The 24,809-nt window shown below is 69.8% G+C and overlaps 1 protein-coding gene across 2 annotated transcripts; it reads right to left on the reverse strand.

Annotated features, from left to right (window-relative positions):
• Positions 1-1,873: 1,873 nt before the first annotated feature.
• On the reverse strand, positions 1,874-24,000 carry SLC38A3 (solute carrier family 38 member 3). Of its 2 annotated transcripts, none has more exons than XM_075514109.1 (16): positions 23,825-24,000; positions 8,918-9,069; positions 8,675-8,759; positions 8,464-8,579; positions 7,885-7,958; positions 7,712-7,804; positions 7,534-7,615; positions 6,590-6,672; positions 6,395-6,453; positions 5,736-5,909; positions 5,522-5,601; positions 4,985-5,085; positions 4,759-4,883; positions 4,227-4,371; positions 3,631-3,734; positions 1,874-3,521 (listed from the first exon to the last, which is right to left on the reverse strand). In XM_075514109.1, the coding sequence occupies exons 1-16, from the start codon at positions 23,984-23,986 to the stop codon at positions 3,417-3,419; spliced, it is 1,740 nt and encodes a 579-aa protein (XP_075370224.1). In that variant the 5' UTR covers positions 23,987-24,000; the 3' UTR covers positions 1,874-3,416. The 2 variants fall into 2 exon arrangements, with proteins under 2 accessions (XP_075370224.1, XP_075370225.1); XM_075514110.1 differs by lacking the exon at positions 23,825-24,000 and adding an exon at positions 16,863-17,056.
• Between the last annotated feature and the right edge of the window lie 809 nt (positions 24,001-24,809).

Here is a 24,809-nt window from a genome sequence, read left to right on the forward strand (position 1 = left end):
GCTGGTGGTGGTGTGGGGGGATGCTGTGTCTCAGGGCCACCTTCTGTGGCAACACCGTGTCACGGGTGGTGGCTCAGCCCTTGGGGACCTGCTGTCCCGCCACTGGACATGGGGCTCAGCCCCTGGGGCCCCACGTGCCGTGTTGCCGGAGGAGGGAGCTCCTTGGCGGGTGCCAGGGCTGGGGCTGCCCACGACAGGGGATGGGACTGGGCAGGACGGGACTGGGCAGGACGGGGCACCCGGCAGCTCTCCCCCGGGGCAGGGGGTGCGCCCGGCGCTTGCCCCCCCTCCGGCTCCCAGGGCGGCTCCCTTGGCAATCGGACCCCCACGCAGCCCGAGGAGGGTGCCCGGCTGTGCCAGCTGCCCCGTGGGGCTGGCCCGTGCCCAGGAAGCCGCCCCAGCTCCGTGCCAGCCCCACGGCAGAGCCTCGCCGCCCACCTGGGCCCCCCAGCCCCTCCTCAGCCCCCAAGCTGGCACCCACCGAGCGGGGTGGGGGGCAGCGAGGAATGCTCCACGCTAGAAGCCGCTGCGCCAGGGGAAGGGGTGCGGCGTCCTCCAGCGCAGCCCGGCCGTGGGGTCCGTGGGGCAGCACCCACGGGCCCGGCGTGGAGGGAGCAGGGCTGTTCCCGTGGGAGCGGGCCGCGGTGCTAATAAGGCTTCGCTAACGAGCTGGCGCTGGGCCCAGGCCGGGGCGGCTGGAGTAAAGCCCCGTGCCCGTGGGCAGGGGGAGGGAGGGGGCCGGGCTGGGGGGCAGGGGGGGCTCACCCCCACTCCACGCCGTGCCACGGGAGAGGGCTGGGGGGCTTGGGGCTGCACCCGGGGGGTGCCGGGGGGCGCTGGGGGCTCCCGCTGCCCTAGAGCCAGGCACGGGATGCCCCCAGCCCCGCTTCCACAGGAGTCTCGCTCCCCAGGGGTCCTACGCCCACGGCCGTCCCGCTCTCCCGGGGGTCCTGCTCCCACAGGTGTCCCGCTCCCCGGGGGGGCTCACTCCCCGGGGGTCCTGCTTCCCCGGGCTCCAACTCCCACGGGAGTCCCCGCTTCCGCGGGCTCCCACTCCCACGCGAGTCCCCGCTGCCCCGAGGGTCCCGCTGCCCCGGGCCGGCCGCCCCCGGCAGGTCTCCCGCGGGCCGGATCCGTGCGTGGGAGCGCAGCGCCCCCTCGCGCCCGCGGAGCCCTGCCCCCGCGTGCCTGTCCCCGTGGGGCTGCTGTCCCCGTGTCCCCGTGCCTGTGTCCCGGCGGACGTCCTCCTGTGTGTCTCCGTGTCTGTCTGCCCCTGTGGGTGCGTGGGAGTGTCCGTATGTCCATGCTGTCCCCGTGTACGTCTGTGCACGTGTCTGCGCTGGCCCTGTTCATGCGTGTCCGTATGTCTGTGCTGTCCCCATGTCCATCTGTGCATCCGTGTGCATGCATGTCCGTATGTCCATGCTGTCCCCATGTACATCTGTGCACGTGTGTGCACTGACCCTGTGTGTGTCTGTATGTCCATGCTGTCCCGCTGTACGCTGATGCATCCATGTGCATGTGTCTGTACGTCCGTGCTGTCCTGCTGTACATCTGTGCACGCACGTGCACTGACCCTGTGCATCTGTGTCCATGTGTCCGTGCTGTCCGGCTGTACGTCTGTGCATTCAGACACACTGACTCTGTGCATGCGTGTCCGTATGTCCGTGCCATCCTGCTGTACGCCTGTGCATCCACGTGCACTGACCCTCTGCGTGCACGTCCATATATCCCTGCTGTCCCCATGTATGTCCGTGCATCCCTGCGCACGCGTGTCCGTATGTCCATGCTGTCCCGGGACGCTGCGTGCCGGGTGCCAGCCCGCGTGCCAGCTCCTCGCCCGCCCCAGTGACGCCCGAGACCTGGGCACGTTCACATCTTTATTCTCACTGCCGGAGGCTTCGCCGGCCGGCCTCCTCGCCAGCACAGACATCGCCCCACCGATAATTTAAAAGCGTCGCCCCCCAGCATGGCGCAGGGCTGGCCACGGGGCAGCCGGGCTGGGGACGGGGACGCTGGGGCCGCGCTGCAGCCGGCAGGCCTGGGGCGATGGCGAGGGTCCGCCGAGCCCCTCACCGGCGCCGGGTCGCGGCCCCCCCCCGCACCCCCTATAGATATGTACATTATACAGAGCTACCCAGAGCAACACAAGACATTAAAAAAGATCTACTCTTATATACAGTATTTATAAAAAGCATCCCAGCCTCCACCACCCCGGTAAAAAAATACGTCTCTTATGTACTTCGCCGCAGGACAGCCCTCCCCTGTGCTGCCGGGCTGCCGCCCCCACGCTGGGAAGGGAGGCGGGGGTGGGAGAGCCGCTCTCCGGGTTTTGGCATGGCGTGGGGCGTCCCGGCGGCATGGATGGATCGACGGATGGGGGGGTGGGAGAGGGCTGCGGGAGCCTGGGCGCTGGTCCTGGGTGCAAGGCGAGCAGGGCCAGCTTGGGTTCAGGGGGTGCCCGTCACCCTGGTGTCTGGGCATGCAGACGGGGGGGCGGCTCCGGAGCCCCGAGCCGGTCCCCAGCGAGCGCTGCCCCGAGCCCCCCGCGCCCCCCACCCGCGCCCCACGGCAGGGCCAGGCCCCGGGCAGCCAAGCCGCAGCACGGGCAGGACGCCAGCGGGTGCCAAGCCCCCGGCGGGCACATCACCTCCCCAGATCAATGCGGCCGGTCCCCAGGCATGGCCTGGGGGTCACCAGGGTCCCATCCGTGGGCACCGGGAGCCAACCGTTCCCCCGGCAGGCTCAAGAGCAGCGGGCTGGGTACCGCCAGCCGTGGCGGCAGGACCACGCTCGCCTGCGGGGCCGGGGTGCGCCCGTGATGCTGGGGCAGCGGGGTGGCATCTCTCCAGGGACCAGGGGACGGCAGGGGAAGAGGGTAGGTGGCTTGGGCACAGGCGCTGCCAGGGGTCCGACCACTCCGCTGAACCCCAGGCCCCCGCGGACACTGTTCCTCGGGGCTCTCGATGCTGTCTGGGGGGGGCCAGGAAAGCGCCCCGGTCCTCGGCCCCCGCGGCAGGCAGTGCCGCACACCCCTGGCAGTGCCCACTGCCGGCGGCTCTGGGTGTGCAGAGACGAGCTCCAGCTGACAGCCAGCTCCCGGTGAGGTAGGGCAGTATTATTCTCCCCATTTTACAGATGGGGAAACTGAGGTGCGGAGCAGGGAGGGTACCCACTGGAGCAGGGGGGGGACACAGCACCTGCCCCAGGCTCGCTGCCCCATCCCGGGCACAGGTCGGGGGGTCCCCGCGCCTGCCATGGCTCATGCCCCCCCCCCACTGCAGGTGATGGGCAGCGACAGCGGAGGGTCCCCGGGGAAGCCCAGCGGGGCCGTGGCACAGGGGCTGAGCCCAGGGCGGGCTTTCCCTGGGGCACCGGTGGGTGGGGAGGAGGTTGGCATGGGCACACGGTGCCGGCTAGTGGCTGCCACCGCTCTTCCCGCCCCCCGTGGCCCAGTCGATGATGATGAAGCTCAAGCTCATGATCATGAAGAGCACCCCGAGGAGGGCGAAGCAGGCAGCCTGTGGGGACAGGGCAGGGGGTCAGGGACAGCCAGGGCGACGGGGCTCCCAGCCCAGCCCCGGGACCCCTGTCCTTGTCCCCGTCCGCGTCCCCCCTGCCCGTGCTTACCAAGATTTTGGGGGTGGAGCGCAGCGGCTCCTTGTCCTTGGGCATGATGCGGATGTAGAAGATGGCAGGGAAGATGAAGATGAGGCAGGGAGCGGAGGTGGCACCTGGAGCAGACAGGGACAGAGCGGGCAGAGGCCCCCGCCCTGCGGCTCAGCCCTGCCAGCCCCGCTGCTGGGCCAGGTCCCGTCCCCCACCACCCCACCCCCCCCCGGCCCTGGCAAAGCCTTCCAGGAACCCGGGGACGCCGTGTCCTGGCACTGTCCCCATGCCCCGCCCCGCAGCCGGCCTTGGCACCGAGCCGGGAACCAAGCTGGGGGAGCCCGGCTCGGGGGATCAAGGGAAATGCCCAGGGGAAGAGCAAGTGCCGGCCAGCAGCGCGGCAAGCAGCCGGCACCGCATCGCGGGAACCAGCCTGTCGGGACAGGGACGGGGCCGGGGGACAGCCCACACGCCACCTGGTCCTGGCACGGTGAGAAGGGGAAACCGAGGCACGGGGGGGTCAGGCAAAGCCGAGCGCCAGGTGGGGGCAGGGGCTGGCATGCCGCCCGCAACACCCAGCGCCCGAGGAGGGACAGGAGCAGGGCACTGCCACGCACCGATCATGCCGAAGATGCCGAGGATGGAGGGAGCGAAGATGACCAAGAGGTTGATGAAGGTCAGAAGGACCACGGCGATGGTGACGTGGCGGATCCAGCTGAAGTCCTTCCCTTGGAACAGCATCTGCTGGATGGCCCGGCGCACCTGGGGACAAGGACAGGGACAGGGTGTCACGCTCCATCCTTGGAGCCAGGGCCCATCCCGTCCCCTGTCCCCACAGTCCTGCCAGCCCCCGTCGCCCCTTCCCCTGCCCCAGCCCTGCCCCTGATGCCCCACTGGTCTCTGTCACCCCTTCCCAGCCCTGTCCCCATGGCCCTGCCAGTCCCCATCACCCCTGCCCCTGCCCCAGCCCTGTCCCCGACACCCAGCCGGTCCCCTTCCCCAGTCCCTGCAGCCCCACCGATCCCCGCCGCCCTGTGCCCAGGCCTCAGCCCCATTGCTGCCTCAGTTTCCCCTCTCAAAGCCTGGTGCCGAAGCCCTGTGGCAGCCAGGGGTGGCAGTGCCACCTGGCATCCCCGCAGGGCCACTCACCGGGAAGAGGACGATGGGGACGGTGAGGGTGACAGCCGTCAGCACGGCCACCCGCACGCACAGTATGAGCACATCGAAGGGGTCCACCTTGTTGTACGTGTGCAGCAGCTCCGACTCCACGCGGCCTGCGGGCACCGGTGGGGAGCCGCTGGGTCAGACCCGGCACCGCCACCGCCCCGGTGCCGGTGAGCCAGCAGGGCCCCCGGCCCCCTCCCCGAGGGCTCACCATAGAACGTGAGGTAGCCGAAGAGGGCGGCCAAGAAGTACATGAGGTACATGACCATGATGGAGATGTTGGAGATGCACTGCATCTTCTTCTTGGAGGGCCTGCGGGAGACGGCGGGCTCAGCATGGCCCCAGCCCACCCCGCTCCCACGGCACCCACCGGCACCGAGTGCCTACCCGGTGAGGAGGGGTGACGCTGGAGCACCCTGGGGTGCGGTGAGGGGCTGCGTCCCCCTCCCCGAGCTGCGTGGTGGGTTGGATCACCCACCTCCAACCAACCAACCACCCACCCTGGGTCATTACACCCACCTCCCAGGTCAGATATCCCCCCCCTTCTAGGTTGTATCACCCATCTCCTGGGGCTGATATCACCCATCCCACGTCCTATCACCCACCACCCACCCAGGGTCGTACCACCCACCGTATCCCCTCGTATCCCCATGATGCCCCGGCAGGTCCCACACCCGGAGGGCGCTGCCTTTGGGTGGGTGCCAGACAAAGCCCACCCCCCCCGTGGGTACCCCCACCCAGGACTCACTCCTTCAGCTCAGTGTAGATGGGCAGGACCTCGGGGTGGCAGACGAAGGCGAAGGCCATGATGGGGATGGTGTATGCCGTCTGCGCGAGAGGAGAGCGGCTGAGCGCCGGGGGCCAAGCTGGTGGGTGCCGCCAGCGCCGGGACCACCCGCCTTCACGGGGTGCACGGGGTGGGGGCTCACCCGGAGCCCCAGGGGTGCTTCCTGGGCCCCTACCTGCGAGTTCAGGGTGAAGAAACTGGGGGTGCAGGTGCCCTGCTCAGGGGCGTGGAGGACAGTGTAGCCGTTCTGGTAGTCGCTGGTGCTGACGGGGGTGGCATTGAGGCTGCCCGTGAGGTTCCCCCCCTGCTCAGGGAGCGGGCAGGGGATCTGGAACTTCTTATAGATGACCTGGGGTGGGGGGGACACGGGGATGGTCAGTGCCCGGTGCCACCACCCCCGGCACCGGCTGCCCAAGCCAGCACCGCACCCAGCAGGAGGGTGTCCCCATCGGGTCCCCTCTATGGGGCACCCTTTGCCGATGGTGCCCCGCGGCGACGCTGGCCCCCCGGCCTGCCCCTGCGAGGGTGGGCAGCAGGGCAGAGCGGGGCAGCGGCACACGGAGGGGCCACGCACGGTTCCCCCGGCCGGCACCCTCTCCCTTCCCCTTTCCCCGGCGCTCAGCTCCTTCAGCCGAAAATAACCCAGCAGCATGACAGCACCGCCACGGCGTCTCCGCAGCCCGGAGCGCCTGCTGTCCCTGCTGTCCCTGCTGTCCCCGCTGTCCCCGCTGTCGCCGCAGCACACAGCCCAGCCACGCGCTGGCGGAGCCGTGCATGCTGGCAGAAGGGATGCTTGGCATCCCAAGCCGCCGGCACGCGCCGGCAGGTGCTCACCGAGATGAGGAAGAAGGCCATACAGCTGAGGGAGAAGCCGCTGGCGTAGCCAAGGTAGCCTGGGGAGGGAAGAGAGCGGCCGGTGGGCGCAGGCAGGACCCCCATGCTGGCTGGGTGCCCCCTCCTTGCCCGCCACCCCCAAGCTGGCACCTGGTGCTGGACGCCAGTGCCACACGCAGCGTCCCCCTGACTTACCCAGCTGCTTCATGAGGGCCAGGGGCAGGATAATGGTGACGGAAACCAGGATCACCAGGTAGTTCCCGTTCATGTACCAGTCCCTGGAAGCAGAGGGCCTGCTCACCGCCCCGCTCTGCTGGGGCACGGGAGGCACAGGCAGCCATTGGGGGGGGCTGCCTGCCACCCGTGGGGACCCCCCAGAGCTGGCAGCCCCAGGGACCCTGGAGCCGGCATCCCTGGCCCCCTGAGCTGGCGTCCCCAGGGATGCTGGCATCCCCCAAGGCTGGCGTCCCTGCTGTGCTGGCATCCCTGGGGACCCCTGAGGCCAGCATCCCTGGGGGGCCTTGAGCTGGGGTCCTGCCTACTCCCACAGCGGTGCACCCCAAGGGCTAGAGCTGCTGCGGGCGGGCTGAGAACTGCTGTTCTCAGCACATGTTTGCCAGTGGGCAGCCTGGCAGCGGGAGGACGCGGGGACAAGGGTACCAGCACCCGCAAAGGGGCTCAGCCAGGTCCTCAATGACCCAGGGGGAGGGAGCTGCCCCCAGCCGCCGGCGGGGCAGGAACCCTGCCCAGCCCCAGTCCTATGTGCGGTCGAGCACCCCAGGGCAGCTGGGACGCCCAGTTCTGGACTGGTGGAGGTCCCAGTGGCAGCTCTGCCCAGCATCTGCCCGGCTCTCACCCCCTGTGCTGCTGGGTGGGGACGTGGGCACGGTGGGGGGGGACCCATTCCCAACCAGAGCTCCCATCCCGCCCCCGCAGCCCCGGGCGCTGCTCAAGGAGGAAAGCCTGATCACAAGGGGATGTGAGGAGCAGGGATTGGAAGTTCAGCCCGGTTTAATCCCACCTGGGGGTTTATTCAGCACTGTCAGTTATCAAAAATAGTAGTGGCTTAATGGCACTAAATCCCTGCCATGGGCTGCACAGCTGGAGACGAAGCCCTGGCGCCCGCAGAAGGCACTCACGTGGTCTTCTCCTCCAGGTTGAGGAAGGTCTGGATGACGAGAGGCACTTCGGATTTGACGATGTACAGGTAGCTGGACATGGCTGCGGGGCAGAGCGAGGCCGTGCTGTGCCAGCGTGCTCCGGTCCCGCGTACCCGCCCCCAGCCCCACCAGGCCCCCCCCCCAGCCCCGTCCTCACCTCCGATGTTCTGCAGCGTGATGGCAATGGCCGCGGCCAGCTTCCCCGGCGTGCCGAAGGCTCGGTAGCCCAGCTGCTCGTAGGCGCGGATGCCTGCGGGACGGGGAGCGGTGGCGGGGTGAGTGTCGGGAGGGGACCCCCCGGCACGGCCCCACCGGGGACCCGGCACTCACCCACGATGCCGGAGGACTTGAGCAGCAGGTGGATGGAGTAGCTGGAGAGCAGGGCCACCGCCGTCAGGAGGAAGCTGCAGGAGGACAGCACCGTCACCAGCGGGTCACAGCACCGGGCTCGGACACAGCCGTGGGGCAAACCCCGCGCGGGCAGGCTCTGCCTGCAGGCAGCCGTCCTGGCAGGCCACCCGGCCCCTCGCCTCGGCACCGCCTGGGTGCTTACAAGGCGGGTGGGCCGTGGGGTGTGGACACCCCACAGCTGTGGGGCTGCCCCAGCCCTGTGGGTCCACGTCCCCACGCCCGAGGGGAGCCGGCACCCGCATCCTTTGGGCCATGTGGGGAAATCTCATCTTGTATTAAGGAAGTCAAGCCTTCATCCTCCTCCTCCCCCCCAGTGGGGCACAGTGCCTGGCAGGGGCAGACAGGCTTGTGCCAGGGACAGGCATTGCTCAGGCAGTAGGACACCGGTGCCTGCGTCACCCCAAGCCAGGGACCCCTCCCTCTGGCACCCACCGATCCCCTTGGAGAAGCCTCCCACACCCAGACCCCCCCAAGCCCCCATGGGCACACAGCACTCACAGGAAGAGGATGATGCCGGTGTTGGCCATGGCATAGGCCAGCCCCAGGATGCCGCTGCCCATGATGGCGTTGCTCAGGTTGAAGACGGACATCCCGAAAGACGTCTTCCCTTCGAACTGCGCACATGAGACATGACGGGGAGGGGACGCGCCGGTCACACCGGGAGCTGCCCCTGTCCTGCCGCCACTGCGGTGCCCGTGCCGATACTCACATCGGTGAAGTGCGTCTGCTTCTTCTCAGCGCCGTGGGGCAGGAACTCCTCCATCTCCGCCATGCCGGACTGGTTCTCCTCAAACCTGGCCACCGGAGGGAGGGGGGTGAGGCCGAAGCAGAGCTGGGGGCCGCCATGCCCCACCCTGTGCCCGGGCAGCGCCGGCTGGCATCGCGCGGGCAGGGAGCAGCTGGGACGACCCTCCCGGGGCACCGGCACCCCCTCTTGTCCCCCTGCCTCTACCTGTCACCCGCCAGCGAGGGGACGGCGGAGGCAGTGAGCGCGGCCGTGTGCTTCCCGTTGGGCACCAGCTCCACCATCTCGGCCTGGAGGGGCACATCCGTGGCATCCATGGTGGGGAGGTGGCTGGGCTCGCTGCGGGCTCTCCTCGGGCTCTGCAAGAGGGGGGCAACGGGGGTCCGGCTCTGGGCAGGAGTCCCTACACGTCCCTCACCCACTAGGGATGCTGGAGTCAGGCTCAGCACCGGCGCTGGTGGCACCACAGGGACAGGCACCCGGGGATGACGGGGATGCCCGACGGGGCATCACCACGGCTGGGCTTCTCCCTTCTGCCTGCTCAGCACACGACGCCCCGCGGAGCTCGCTCCGGCTCTGACAGCCCCGCGAGGGTCCCCAGCGGGGACTGTCCCCTCGCCCAGCCAGCCGTCCCGCAGGCCGCCCCGCAGGGTCTCTCTGCTCCCCTGCCCGCAGCACGGTGCCAGCCCCGGAGCCTCCGTCCCCAGCGCCTGCCCACCTCCGCTCCCCTGCCCGCAGCTCTCAGCTCCGTGCCTCAGTTTCCCCTCCCGGAGATGGGTACCGACAGGCAAGGGGAGGCGTTTCAGAGGGCAGCTGGGGACAGGGCAGGGAGCTCGGGGACCCCCCGGCCACGCCGTTACATAAAGCCTGCGGCACTGACCCGCGTGAAGGGCTCACCCGCGTCCCGCTGCCCGGGGCCGGCGCTGCCGGGGTGCCAAGGCAGGGGGCTTGGGGGCACGTCAGGGCTGGAGAAACGGAGCAGGAAAGAGCGCGGGGCCGGGAGACAGCTCCTTGGCAGGGGAAGGCGGCCGGGCTGCCGAGCGCGGGACGCCTTGGCACGCCGCACAAAGCCGCCTCTGTGCGAGCCCTGGCCCTCCCCGCCCCGCTGGGAAACGGCACAGGGTGGCTTTCTAGGGCAGGCTGGCAGCCGGGGCAGGGTCCCCCGCCACCCCCCCACCGCCCCAGGGGGCTGGGGTCCTCCCCGTCCGGCCGGGGGTCTCCACCTCAGGGCCACAGGACAATGCCAGCCAGCCTGAGGCCAGGGCTGGCCAGGATGCGGCGCGGCCCTTGGCCCCAGGAGGATGCTGCTGCCCCGTCACCCCGGTGCCCGGGGTCCCCACGGGGCGAGCAGGGGACGCGCCAGTTTCTGTGCTCCCAGGGGACCGGTGGCCCCAGGGACCGGGCGAGTCTTCCCATGGCATTGCCAGGGCGGGGAGATGCCAGGGACAGCAGCCCCCCGGCACGCAGGGGAAGGATGCCACGGCGTGGCGTGGACGCCAGCACCTCTGGGCTCCTGAGCCGCTGCTCTGCCTATCCCTGCCCGTCCAGGCCGCTGAGGAGGTCATCCCAGGCCACGCGTCGGCTACCGGCGGTGCCGGCGGGGGCCGAGCCCCTAAGGCTGGCCCGGAGCGGGGGGTACACGGCTGGACCACCCCACCCGTGGCACCCAGCCTGGTGGGGAAACTGAGGCAGGGCACAGGCCAGCAGGGACCAGAGCAGGGAGGCTCAGCCACGCGGGGGAAGAGAGGGAAGCGCAGGGCAGGCGCTGGGCGATGATTTATCCCCTCTGCTAGGCCTCCGCTTGGGCCAGATCCAGGCACGAACAAGGCTGCCAGCACGTCCAAACGTCGCTGTTAACTCTGCGCCTTCCCGCCGCCACGGGCGGGCATCGCCGAACCCGTGGCTCCCGGTGCTGGGCTTGAGGGGGGCCGCCAGATCCCCGGTGCTTCATCGCCCCCCCCCGAACCCCCCAGCGCTGCCGGGCTGCCCGCAGGCGGGGCTCCGCTGCATCCCACCGGCGGCGGGCAGGAGTTGCCCCGCTCCCCCTGCCCGCTCCCCCGCGGGCGCCGGGGAGGCTGGGCGCTCTCCTCTGCAGCCCCTTTCTTCTCCCAGGTTATAATTACACCTCGCCGGGCGGCTCAGGAAATACCAGCCTCTTCCCCCAAGCGCCTCTTGGAATAGCAAGCGGCACGGCCAGGCTCATTTTGCATGCACCGGGCTTAGCACCGCCACCCAGACGCTTCCTCCCGCCGGGCAGCGCTGGCACAGCCCTGGCACAGCCCCGGCACAGCCCCGGCACCGCTCGTCGCCACCTCCCAGGCCGGCCCCGGCCTTTGCCCCTCGGCCAGGGTCTCCCGGCGGCGGTGGCCAGGGACGGGGGGGAGATGAAAGGGGAGGGAATGAGAGACGCTTCGATCTTCGATCGGGCAGAGCGTGCCCTACCTGCCGCTGTTTGCCTTGCGATAAGGCTGGGCAGAACAGCAAATACATGGAGCGGCGGATGGCCCCGGGGGGGTGGCGTGGGTCCCCCCAGGGCTGGGGGTGGCAGGTTCACCCCTGTCCCTGTGTGCCCACCTCAGCTGGGGACCCTCCGCTCCGGGCAAAGAGCATCTCCCCGGGGATCTTTTCCCACGGCCTGCCAGCCCCGAGAGCCCCAGCCCACCGCGGGGCTGCCGTGCCGCCACACGGATGGGATGCTGCCGTCCTCGCTGCCGTGGTGGGCAGCCCGCGTGCCGCCCGGCGTCGTCCCCCTCCTGACCGCCGGCCCCAGCGCCCGCTCGCCACCCTGACGGCGTGGGCACAGCCACGTGCGTAGGCACAGAACCCCCCCGCTGTGGCACCCAGGGCCATGTCCCTGGGGGTGCTGAGCCAGCTGCACCGATTTCCCAGCGTGCGCCTCTCCGCTGCCTGCCAGCTCCGGGTGACAAGGACGGCGACAGCCCCGCTGCACTGAGACCTCCCACCTCTCCCTACCCAGCCCCGGCTCTCCCGGGGGCTGCTCCTGCTGTCCCACTGCTCGGTGACACCAGGGACATTGTCCACCCCACCAACCCTCCGGCACGGCCAGGCAGCCCGGGCCAGGCCCCGGTGCCGTCCCGCAGCCCCCCCGCGAGAAACGCCGAGCCGTATGCGTGGGGCGGCACGTACCCTCCCCACCGGCCACGTCTGCGCACCAGGAGAGGCTACGTTTGGTCTCGCACGCTGCGTCCCGGCCAGCGCAGATGCCTGCCCCCCCCCGCTCGCCGGGATGGGGACACGTGTGTGGGGCAGCAGGGCTCCCAGATCCCTTCCCTGCCCTGGCAGCAGGCAGCCCTGGGCTTGCCCCGGCCCCCCCTCAGCCTTCCCGGGGGGCTGGGGCACTACAGCAGGGGATCTGATCCTGGAAGGGGCTGCATCTCACTGCCTGACACCTCGCTTCCACCCAAGACTTTATTTAAAAGGTGGAAAATCCCAGCTGGGAGCAAGGCGCAGCTGGGAGCGGGGGGGCCGGGACAGAGGAGCTCTGTCGGCAATGCCAGCGGGACGCGTCGGATGCGGGGTCCGTCGCGCCTGGCAGCATGGCAAGGAGGATGCCCATCACCCTGGGGAAGTCCGGCCCTTGTGCTGCACCGGTTCCCCCGGTCAAGCCTCGGCACGGCACAGTCCCCGCCGGAGCACGCTGTGCCAGTGGGAGCACGGCACGTAGGGGGACTGGCAACTGCTGCCCGCGCCATGCGGTGCCAGCCTGGGGCGCGACGACCCACTGTGTCCCCGCAGCCCATGACACCCGTCCGTGGGCACCCGCTGCTCTCACCCGTGGGGGACGAAGGCGCCGGGTCTCCCTGGCAGCAGGTGGGTGCTCCCCGGGCCGGGGACCCCAGCAGGGCAGAGACCCCCCTCCCCATCGCCTCTCCCGCTGCAGATGAATCCTGGCTAATCCGCCCCAGCTGGGGCCGAGGCCGCGGGACTATTCCTGGTGGTAATCCGGCTTTAGCGCCGAGCCTGCCGCAGCTGCCGGCCTGCGTGCTCGCATCCAGGTACCCCGCTGCCGCTGGTGTGTGCCGGGGGGCCGGCAGCAAGGCCCCCCCGTCCGTGCCCGCCTGCCCAGACGGCCGTTCAGGTTTCAGCAGAGCTGGACACACAGAGGTCTCATGTTCCCCGGGGCTGTGCTGGTGACAGAGCCCTCCCAGAGAGACGGGCAGCACGGGCAAGCGGGCAGGGACGCCAGCCGTGTCCCCCCACTGCCATCAGCCCCCAGCCCTGGGGATACCCCAGCACCGCTGCTGGGCACGGGGTGAACCCCAGCCTGGGGTCCTCGGTCAGTCCCCTGGACTGCTGTTGGGGATGGGGTGACCCCCAGCCTGGGGTCCCCGGTCAGCCCCCGGCACCGCCGTGGGCACAGGGGTGTGCGGGCACGTGGGCAGAGCTGGGGCAACAGCCCGAACCTCGGGGGTCCCTGGGCATCACCTCCCCAGGGAGGCTGGCCCCAGCAGGGCAGGCACACGCAGCGGGGACCCCCCCACACCTCCCCTTGCCCCTCCACAGGGAACCCCCTGGGGTGGCCCTGGGAGCCCGGGCGCTGGGAGCAGAGCCAGCCCGACCCTGCGGGAGCCTTCCCCCCCCAGCACACACGGACATGGCTTTTGCCCTGACCTGCCTTCTGAAAACTAGCACCCCAAACCTGTTTTTAAAGCGACGGCATTTCTCCCCCCCCCCACCTCCCAGCCAAGCAAAGGCAGTGCCATCGTCCCACCTCCCCCACGGGCAGCGGGCACGCAGAAGGGCAAATCTGGCTACCCAGGGGCATGGCCGGGCACGTCAGCTTTGGGGTGAGGGCTCTAGGGTGCACCACCATGTGCACGGGGACACCGGCAGCCATGGGGAGGGACGATTGGAGACAACCTGCCCAATGCACGGCTGGAGAGGCTCTCTGGTAGCCCTGCCGTAGACCCTCCCCAAATAGACCTGCTGGAGACCCTCATGAGATAGCCCCCCCAGACAGCCGTGCCAGTCAGCCCCACTCACGGTCCCAGCTCGAGCTGGGCAGCACGGTCACCGCTCTTGGGCTCACCTAGCCCTGGGGCAACCTGGGGTTTCAGCCCCAAATACCACACCATGGCTCAGCCTCAGGCCAGGCGATGCCCCCGGTGCTCTGGCCAAGGCAGAACTGGCAGCAGCAAGAAGGAGCAGGCGGCTCTCGAAGCCGCTGTCCTGGCTCGCAGGGCTCCGGCGGCACCGACACCTGCCCCGGCAGCTCCAGGCTGTCCCCGCCGCACTGCACGGGGAGCAGTGTCCACCTGGGGTCTTCCCTCAAAGAGCACAAGCGGCACCCATGTCCTTGGGGACAGCTCTGCCCAAGCCCGGGGACGTGCCCAGGCAGAGCATGCCGGCGGCTGGGCTGGCTCGTGGCCACCGGCCCCAGCACCGTCCCACAGCACTGGACGTGCTAGGGTCTGGGACAGACTGGGGAGGGGAAAGGCACCGCAGGGAAGGGGGTGGCGGAGCCAAACATCACAGGGGGGCCACGGGGAGGGTTTTCCAGCGCCGGAGCCATGGCGCGGCTCGGCCATGGCAATCCCCTGCCAGCCGCACACCCCAGGATGGGGCCACAGGGAGAGAGAGGGGCTGCGGCGGGGGTACCAGCCACCACCATCACACCACGTCCCCCGCACCCAAGCACCAGTACCGAGGCCAGCTGGGAAGAGCAGTGAGGAAACTGAGGCCAGGCAAGGGGAGCCATGCCCGGCACCGGGACAGCCGAGCTGCCGCTGACACAACGCGGTGTGGAAGGAAGGGGCTGAGCCCGTGGCGGGACAAGCCAGGCAGCAGAGGCAGCTGGCAGCACGGGGATGGGGACGGGGACAGGGTGGGCACAGCACGAGGCCGGTGGCACCCAGCGTGGCTCTGGAGGAGGCCAGGTGAGACAGCAGCTTGAGCCCAAAGCAGCTCAGCTGGCTCTAGGCTTGACGTTGGGCTTTGCTTTAAACTTAAAGCCAACGCACTGCCCATCAGGAGCTCAGGGCTACCCGGGGTGGAGGGTGGCACGGATGGTGGCACTGCAGGCACTGATGGGCAGGTAACACCTGAAAAACCCATGTTAGGTTTTCTATCACACCTCTGGAGATGCGTTTCGCCTTGGAAGCGAGATGCTTTCCAGGAGTTCCCACTCTCTGAAACACACCCAGCCTTGGCGGGACGACACCAAGGGGTCGATGGCAAAAAATCCAAGCTGCCGTTCGCTGCAGCCAGCACCGGGGACACCGGGAGGCACCGGCTGCAGCCGTGGCCTCACGTGCCTCCTGACACCTTGACACCCCCAGCACAGCACCCCATCCCAAACAGGGGCCACAACCTGCCCAAGCCCCCAGGACCGCCGCTGCTCCGGGCCCTGCCGCTCTTGCCATTGGGCCATCCCACCAGCTTGGCGCGTCCTCCCCAACCCCGGGGACAGCAGGACCACGCTGGCTGTCCCCCCGCCAGCACAGGGGACCCAGCCAGCCCGGGACCTGCGTCACTGGCCGGGGAGGCGTGCGGCAGTTGAGACCCACACGGCGAGGAGGGCCGGCGGCACGGGGGGCCCGTCCCGTCCCCAACCCACCTCTGTTTTCTCAAGGGCTGCGTTTCCAAAGGAGCCCGTGGGATCCCGCTCCTTCCCCCCGTCCCCGCTCGCCAAGGAAAATAGGCTCTGCCGGTGCCTGTTTGTTTGCCGTGGCTGCGGCCCCGGCGTGTGATTACAGCTGCAGCACGGCCGGGCGCTGCGGGGCCCTTTGCGCCTCGGCCAGGCTCCCCCACGGTGCTGGCTCCCCCCCACGCCACCCCCGGGCCGGCTGGGGTGCCCCCGCTGCCCCCCAACATCCCTGGCCACCGGAGCCAGGGCACGCCGGAGCTCGGTCCCCAGGGGACGGGGCAGCGTCACGGGGCACGGAGGGCTTTCTCTGGGGTGCCCCCACGAAGCCGGGGGACGAACGCATGCCGGTGGCCGGCAGCAGGGACCGGGCAGGTCTAACGGCTCGGCTTGGGCCAGATCCAAACGCCAGTGGAAAATTCCCCATCTCCTCCGCGGCGTCTCGGCGCAGACGTGCCCTCCACCGCCAGCCGGGGCTCAGCCCTGCGCCGGGGCTGTGCCTCCCCTCCATCCCACCTGCCAGGCACTTGTGCCCATGCCCGTGCCACCGCAGAGCCGGCCACCGGCACAGGGAGCCCGGGGCCAGCAGCCGCCTGCCGTGCCTCAGTTTCCCCTTGGGGAGGGTTTCTCTCCAGCGGGACATTTGCGAGCTGCCCTGGGCAGAGCAGGCCGCCGTGCCGGCTGACATGGGACACGCGTGGCTGGCAGGAACGCAATGTGCCGCCTGCCTTTCCGCACTGCCATCCCAGCCAGCCAGGCTCTATAAATACCCCGGCCTGGGGAAGCACCGCACGCAGGGCCAAGCTGAGCCCCGGCAGCGCCCGCGGCAGCCACCATCGCTCTCCCTGGCCGTGCCCCCCGCCACACACCGCTCCTCGCCCCAGCACCCTGACACCCGATCCCGGCCGCGACCGCTTCCAGCCTTAAGAAACATACGTCGTTCCCACGGGCGGTTAAAAATTGAAGTAGAAAAACAGGAAAGAAAAGGGGGTTTGGGGGCTGGTGTGATTATTATTATATGCAAAGCGGGCGGCGATGCCGAACCCCCCCGGCGCCACGCCACAGGCAGGAGCTTTGCCCGGGCGTTAGGGTGGAAAGGCGGCAAGGCAGGGCTCTGCCTTCCCTCTGCCCTCGCAGGATTTGTTACCCACCCGTGGGAGGGTTTCAGCAGCTGGAGAGGGAAGCGGCAGGAGGAAGGCAAAGCAAACAGCACCGGGGCGCTGCCACCTGCCAGGGCTGCCCGAGCCCCGGAGCCCGGAGCCTTGCCCCGCTGCTGCCGGGGGCGGCGGGGACAGTTGTCCGGCCCCGGGAGGAGGAGGAGGGGAGCGGGGGACTGCGGGGAGCGGCGGGAGGAGAGCGGGGCCCGGCGGGGGCGAAGGGAGATGGGTCGGGGGGGGGGGGGGGGGGAGGTTAGGATGGGGTGCCGGGGGGGACTAAGGGGAGGCGAGGAGTCCGAACCCTGGGCAGCCTTCAGCCACGGAGTTTTCCGGAGGAGAAGGCAAAAAGCAGGGGGTTGCATGCAACTGGGGAGACTGGGAGGGGACTTACCTGCCCCCCTCTCCGGCGGTGCCTCTGCTGCGGGCTGGGGCGAGCAGCCCCCGGTGGCCAGCCCCGCGGTGCCGCGGATTAGAGACTATCCTGCGGCCGTAATCCCGGCGGAGCCGGAGATTAAACCGGAGCCGAGCCCGCCCCCAGCGCGGCGGCTCCCAATCTCCGCGCCGCCGGGACAGCGTCAGGGGCAGCGCCGGGGAGGGACCGGCCGCGGCGGGGGAGGGCACCCGGCCCCGGCCCCCGCCCCGACCCCGCCTCGCCCGCCGCCCCATCGGCCCTCGCCGTCCCTCCGAGCGCCGCCGCCCCACCGGGCGTCTCACCGGGCACGGCCACCCCCCGGGGACCACATCACCCACCCCCCGGGCACCACCCACCCCCCGGGCATCAGTGTCCCACTGGGCACCGGTACCTAACCCAGCATCCCACCCCACCGGGCACGGCCACCCCACCGTGTGTCGGTGCCCCACCAGGCACGGCCACCCCACTGGGCACCAGTGCCCCACCAGGCATCGCCACCTCACCAAGCCCTGCTGCCCCACCGGGCATCGCCACCCCACCAGGCATCGCCACCCGGAGCACCCAGGGGCTGCTGCTGGAGGCCAGCAGCCGGCACGCAAAGCAACGGGGCTGTCACAGTTGCTCTAATGTAACCTGAAGGGCTAAATCCAGCAGGCGCCGAGCACGGGCACTGGGTCTTCTCCCCTCTTCGCGAGGGGCAGAGTCACCCAACAGCCGGGGAAGATCCTCCCCAGCTCCCCCCACAGCCAGACTCCCCCCGGCCTGGGAAGCTCAAGCCGCCCCCACATTAAGCCAGCCCAGCTGGCTGCCCTGCTCAGGGGTGCCTGCTGCCCCCGCGGTGGCCGCCCCGGCACCTCCGAACACTAGGAGCAAACAATCCGCGTGGGATCATCCCAACATGACCCAGAGCAGGGGGACACCCCCGGTCCCCTCCTCCGGTCTCCGTCAAACTTCCCCATTTGAGCTGAAACACCTCTTTTTTTCATGGAGACCAAATTTTGGGGTCTATCCCCACCAAAGTGCCCCAAAGAGGAAATTTCTTCTCCCAAGGGCATCCCATGCGCTGCAGGGAGAGCCAGGAGCTCCTGGCCAGCCACCAGCCATGTCCCTACAGGTTCCCTGCCCCTTCCAAAGGGCTGTCACCCCCAAACCGCCTCCTGCCCTGCTCAGCAGTGCACCCTGCTCCTCTGCCCTGCCTGGCTTTTACTTTGGAGGAAAATCTTTGGGGCCCACGCCACGGCGAGCGAGCCCTGCATAGCCGCCGCACGCACGTTGGCAGGACGGCTCCGCGCGTTGCTGGAAGGCTTTATTTGTGTTACGCATATCTTTCATAAATCCTCGGGAAGCCTCAGGCGGCCTGGGATGGAAACGGCTCCGCCGGCCGGCAGCGAGCGTCGCCATCGGGCTGGGAGGAGGAAAACGTCCCCTCGCCGCGTCGGCAGCAGTGGCACCCTCTCGTCCGGCCATCGCGGGACGTTAAATATTCAGTGGCAGCTCTGCCCTCGCGCTCCCGGCAATCCCGCGGCTCCTGTTACTGCTGTTCTCCTTTGGCTGGAGACATCCATTAACTAATTTCTAATAACAGCAGCATGCGTAAGTGCTGAACCAGCGCTGGCTGGCACGCTGGGGGACCAGAGGCAGCCAGGTTTGGCAGGGTGGCGAGGGGGGAGTTGGAGGCACCCAGAGCCGTGGGCATGGCTGGGCTCAAGCCATCTGCTTAACCCTTCCCCTGCCCCAGCGCAGGCGGGCACCAGCCACGTGGCACTGGTGCGGAGATGTCCCGGGAACGGGCGGCAACACACCTCGCTGGGAGTTGTAAAAGGAGGCCGAGAGCTGCCGCCCTGTAAGCAAACACGGCACAGGCAGCAAACACGGCACGGGGACAGGCAGAGTGGCCCCGTGGCACGGGGTGCAGTGCCTGCCGGCGGGGCAGGCATGCGGGGGGCCAGGGTGTGGGCAGCAGCTCGGAGCCTGCCTGCTCCTTCCCAGCCTCCAAATGCTGCCCTTCCCCTTCTCCTGCTGGCACAAATGAAGCCATGCCCCCTTTTTATCGTCCCCTCTCTTGTCCTCCGGCGTGTGACACCCTTCTCCATCATTTCCCTCTTTTCAGCTGGGCAGAGGAGATGGCCACGCTGTCCCCACCGTGCCCAGCTGAAGCTTTGCAGAAAATCAAAGCAGTGAGAAGCAGAGGAGGGAAAGGGAGCGAAGACCTCCCCAAACCTCCCAGAGCCTGGCTCAATGGGTCCCCGCACCCTGCAGCCGGCACGCAGCAGCTCCAGCCCCACGCAGCCGGGCTGGCCACGCAGGGGGGAGCTGGCACGGGGACCTGTCCCCTCGCCGTGGCCGGGGGCTGCCAGGGAGAGGGGTGGGCTAAGACCCTCCTCTTGGCCCCCTGAGCCGACGGTGCTTCCCCGGCACAGCCCAGGGCAGTTTCTCCGCTGGCTCTGGCGGTGTCAGGCCTGTGCCTGGGCTCCAGCAGATTGCGAAACTGCAGCTGTGCGGTTTTCTCCGCCGGCTGGAAAGTTTGACGCCGGATTCCCGGATGTGAGGAGCCTTCGGGGGAGCGTGGCACGGCACGGCACGGCGCGTCCCGCCGGCAGCATCCTGCCTCGCCGGTGGTGGGGAGCTGAGCGCCGTGCCGGCTGTGCCGTGCCACAGCCCTTGCCCGCAGCCCACCCCCGTGCGGTTTGCCTTCTCACCGATCCCCCCAGCCAAAAGCTGCCCTGTATTTTATACTTCAGCCACACTCGGAGATCAAGCAGACTAAAGTGATAAATCCCCTTGGCCTTGAGAGCATCGCAGCGTGGGATGAGGCCGGCCAGGACCCAGCCACGAAGGAGTGGGTGCCATGCATGGCCGGGGCGTGCTCTCCTTGTCATGCTTGGTTTCCTCGCCCGGCCCCTGCGCCTGCTGCCTGCTGCTGCCTGCCACTGCCCGCTGTTCCCAGGGCCGAGATGGGAGATGGCAGGAAGATATGGCAGAGATAACGGTTATATCTGCAGCCCAAGCAGTGTCGTCCCCCCCCGCCGCCACCGTGGCCTCTCAAGCAAGAAGCCTCCCGGAGCTTGTCCTTGCCGGGAACATGCCAGCGGGTCCCTCTGGCCCCCGGCACCAGCCATCCCGCAGGCATGGACCCAGCACCCAGCAAGGGCTCTGAGACCCCCGTGCTCCCCCAGCCCCATCACCGGGGAGCAAGCAAGGCACGACAGGGGCCGGGAACGCCGGTGGCAGGAAGAGAGGGATGCTGGCAGCCGGCAGCGTGGGCTGGGGGGACTCCAGGGTGGCACCTGCCCAAGGCTGTGTCCAGGGCAGGACCGTTCTTCCCCCCAGCCACCCCCCCCCCCCCCCAGAAGCCCCCCGATGATGGCAGCATGGCGCCTAGCCCACTCATGGCACCCTCCCTCGCCCTTGACTCCTGCCTCCCTCGCGGCACACGCTGTCATGTGGCAGGGCACAACAACAACAAGAACTAATTGGTTAATGCGATTTCAAAACATGATTTGCAATTATAACTCACCAGAGAGCATTCAATGATCCCGCACGTCAGGAGAGTGGGTTTTTCTCCTTCGTTTGTTCCTGGAACCTCGAAACCAATTAACTTTACAGAAGCCAGAAGCAAAGCGCTGCTCAGCAGACCTGAAGGGTGGGTTATCTCTGCGCTCAATCGCTTCCCTGCCAAGCGCAGCACCGGGAACCAAGGACCCGAGGACGAGCCCCAGGGTAACCCTGCCACTTCTCCCCACAGCACTGCAGGGTTTGGAGGGGGGTCCCAGGGCCCCCCAGCTCCTGCAGACCCCACCGGGACTCCGGTCCCATGCAGGCTCCTCCAGCTCCCAGCCATCAAGCACCAAGTCCACTTGGAAGCACTTGAGGGCAGGAGGATGCCCTGAGCCTTAAGAGATGGGGACAAACTGTTCCTGTTGGCGTAGGGAGACCGTCCCCTCTGTCACCTCCGGAGGTGCCGGCAGCAGCCTGCTCATCTCTGCCACCCAGGCAGGGCTGCCGTGTCCCCGCTGTCCCCGCTGGCAGCACCCACAGCCCCACCGGGGCCAGGGGCTTTGCTCCCGTGGGCTTGCTGTCCTGCAGCAAGGGCTTAAATGCCTTTAAGGCAATTAAGCAAGGACTTAGCAAGGACTTTAATGCCTTTAAATGCAACTTAAATGCCTTTAAAGCCAAACAAGCGCAAGTGGCCATGATGCTCCCAAAATGTCTGGCGCCCAGTGCCCCGCTCTGGGGCAGCTTCTCTGGGTCTTGGCCCATTTCCCCAGCGTCCCCAGTTGCTGGGCTCCATTGCTCCCCACATCCCACTGGAAAGCATGGGCATGGGGCCGGCAGCGTTTTCCGTCGAGCGGGCAAAGAGGTGCTGGGTACCAGCTGCTGGAGGGATGCTCTGGCAGCTGTCCCTCAGGAGGGTGCCAGGGCCCCACTCTGCTGGGGACCCCTCCTCGCAGGGGGACCCAGGGGACCTGCCAGCCCGCAGGGGACACTCCCACATGCACAGGGCCCGAGGCTCTCTGGGCCGTGAGCTGCCCTCCATGAGGTCCCCGAGCCCCGGGGACCTCCATCCCACAGATCCTGTGCTGCAGCCGCCCAGGCTCCCCGGTGACGGGGAGGGAGCCCAGGCAGCTCCCAGCGCGTCCGAGGAGGCACAAGGCGATGCTGGCAGTGCAGGACAGCCCGGCTGGGCTGCCCTGCACCCCAAAACCCGCCTGGGCGCACGGCCAGACCCCCAGCCAAATGCCCCTGGGATGCCAGGTCCAGGCCCAAGCCACAGCCGGGGCAGGCAGTTAATGTTTAGCAGAGCAGGAGCAGGGTCCTGGCATGGGGCAGCGGAAGGAAACGTGGGGCAGTGCCGGGGGGTCTGCAGCACCCGGGGAGGGTGGTCTCCTATTCAAACCCAAGCTTCCCAGCAAGCTGTCACGAGCACGGAGCCGGCTGGGGGAGTCCCGGGGGGGGCCAGGCGTGCTGCCCAGGGCCCAGGCAGTGGGGCGGCAGATGGCTGGGGAGCTGGGGACCGGGGAGCAGGGGAGGACCAGGGACGCCTTTCGGCCCAGACGACTGTAGCATCCTTGTTTAAAAGATATAAATAACTGGGCCAAAAACAGAGACGTGGCCACAGCTGTGTCCCTCCTCTCCCCGGCGGGCCGTGGTCGGGTCCAGAGCCGGCCCAGGAGCAGATACGGCTCGTGCGGCCTCGGTGAAGCCACGGTCTGCTCCGGCTCCCCGCGGGAGGCACCGGCAGGGCCGTGCCGGGCCCCCACCCTCACCAGGGTGACTGGCGGTCCCGGGGCCAGACGGCGGCACAGGGTCCTGCTGGGTGTGATCTGGCCACGAGGAGGAGAGGGGATAAAGGCCCTTTCATGGCCCGCCAGGATTCAACAGGAGAAGCACAAAAGGACGTGCTGGCGCTCAGGACCGAGGCTGCCACGTCCCCCAGCACTGGGGTGCCCAAGCTCCTGCAGTGGTGGGACGCAGGGGTCCCCAACCAGGGTGCAGCCAGGGCACGCTGGGTGCCGGGGTCCCGGCGGGCACCCCAGTCCCTGCCGTAATCGCCCAGCCTTGTGCTTGGGTGGGCTGAGCCTGGCACTGTTTCAGGCCGGGCAGCACTGGCATGGTGGCCCCCTCCACGGTTGGGAAAGCCCTGGGGCGGCTGCCCCTCTCCCTCCCCTCCGAGCTGGCCGACAATTGGCTGCCTGGGGGACGCCGGCCTTGATCCGCATGGCTGGCCGTCCCCACGGCCGAGCAAACAGAGAGGAAAACAGCCCCAGCCAGCCCCCACCACCGCCGGCATGCGGCCAGGCACCTGGCACCCCCGGCACTCCCGTCCCCGGGACCCCCGCCGCCAAGCAGAGCCGGCGGCACCACCCTGCCCGGAGACGCCGGGGGGGTTAACAGCACCGACCCACCTGCCCCGCCACCGGGAAGGAGCCCAGGGGCTGCAGGGCCTGACCCGGGAGGAGGCAGCGGGAGCCGGCAGCAGCATCCACCACGCTGGCAGAGGGGCTGTGCCGGGGCGGCCCGTGTGGCGGGGAAAGTGCCGAGGTGCAGCCGGGGTGGCCCCGCAACCGCTGTCCCCGGGTGTGGGGCAGTCCCTCCTTGCCCACTTCAGGGGTTGGCTCACCCGGTTCATGTTTGCCATGGGGCTGGGCCGGTCCCCGGGGGGCTGCGGGCCAGCCGGGGCCAGCCGGTTGGCGGCGGGCAGCCAGCATGCGCCAGGGGCACGTGCCCTGGCCCTGCCCAGCCGCCCCGCGTGCTCCCCCGACAGCCCCATTCCCTGAAACCCTTCCCCATCGGCAGAGCACGGCGCTTCATGGAAATTCCCCCCCCCAGCCCCCTTCCCGGAGGTCCTCCATCAGAGAGGCACCCCGCTCCCGCCACAAGCCAGGGAGATGCCGGAGGCCGGCTCCGGCCCCGTTTCCCCCCGGCGCACCCCACGCCACCCAAAGCCCCCCCTGCCTGCTCTGCGGCACCCCCGGGACCCCCACCCATCACCAACAGCGCGCTCGGCCGGCCGTAGGAGGCACAGCCGAGACGGCCGGGATGGGCACGGGGGACACCGCCATGAGCGGCAGCGCTCACGGTGGCACCGCGGCCGGAGCGGGGATGGCGCCACGGGCTTCCGGCCGCCCTCCCGGCACCGCAGCTCCGGCCGGTCCCCGGAGAGGACGGGGTGTGGGTGCCAGGGCACAGGTGCCTGCTCCAGCTCCGCCGGCTCAGCCGAGAGCGCCGCCCGCTCCCCGCCCTGCCGCCGGCAAGGTGAGCGCGGTGCCGCGGCCGTGACCGGCCAGCACCGCCGCCCCCGCCGCCGGCCAGCCGCTCCCGGTTCCCGCCGGCTGAAGCGGCAGGCACGGCGCTGGTGGCCCCGCACTCGGCCCGCGCGGGGACACCGCCGTCCCCTGACGGCTCGGGCAGGGGCGGCCTGCCCGCGCCCCCGCACTCACCCCGGCCCCGCTGCCGGACAGGAGCAGGGCCGGGCCCCTTGCGCCCTGGCCGGTGGTGGCCCTGCCCCGCCACCCGGTCACGGCTAGGAGAGGGGCAGGAGCCCTGGCACTGGAGTGCCCGCACCGGCCCCGCGGCAGTACCAGGCCCAGCCTGCCCCACATCGGGCCCGGGCCGCTTCACGCCACGGCCGGCGGGCCCCGCCTCCGGGCCAGCCCGCCTCACACGGGGCTCCGCCCGCCCCAGCCAGGCTCAGCCCCCGCCCCGCCACCGCGGGCCCGGCCCGCCCCGGCCGCCGCCACGTCCCGGCTCAGCCCCGCCCCGCCCCGGCCCGGCCGCGCGGGCCCCGACCGCCCTCTGACGGCAGCCGGCGGCACGGCCGGGCCTCGGCCCGCACCCTCCCGCCCTCGGCCCGCACGCGGCCCGCCGGGCTGCCCCGGGACCCGCCGCCCCGGCACACTCGTGTGGCCGCAGGCCCTTCGTGTGTCCCCCAGGCCCGTGTCTCCCCGAAAGCCCTCTCTCCCCACGCACCCTCGTCCCCCATCGCCCCCTCCCCACCGGGCCGCTGCCCCTCTTCCCGTGCTGGCGGGGCTGGCGGGATGGCGCTGGCCCGGCCGCCCCCCGCCCCTCCCTGAGCACGCAGCGAGCGGAGGGGAGGGGGCTCTGCCCCCCCCTGCGGGGCAGGGCGCTGCGGCAGGGCAGGCAGGAAGGGTGCAGGCAGGAAGGGTGCAGGCAGGGGCCCGGCAGTCCCCTGCTCTCCCTCCCGGCGGTGGGGGCTGGCCCCTCGGGGGCGGCAGCAGAGGGGGCTTGGGGGGGCCCCAGCAGCCTGGCACGCTGCCCGCCCTGCCATGGGGCAGCCCTGGGCCCTCTCGGCCTCTCCTGCGGGGAGCTGTGGCTGTGCCGCCCAGTGCCTCCGCGGGGGGGGTCACCTGCACCCCTGAGCCCGAGAGATCCCCGTGGAGCTCAACGCTGCGCGGTGCCCGGTGG

This window comes from Mycteria americana, chromosome 11, assembly GCF_035582795.1.
Source record: "Mycteria americana isolate JAX WOST 10 ecotype Jacksonville Zoo and Gardens chromosome 11, USCA_MyAme_1.0, whole genome shotgun sequence".
In the NCBI taxonomy this organism is placed as follows: domain Eukaryota; kingdom Metazoa; phylum Chordata; class Aves; order Ciconiiformes; family Ciconiidae; genus Mycteria; species Mycteria americana.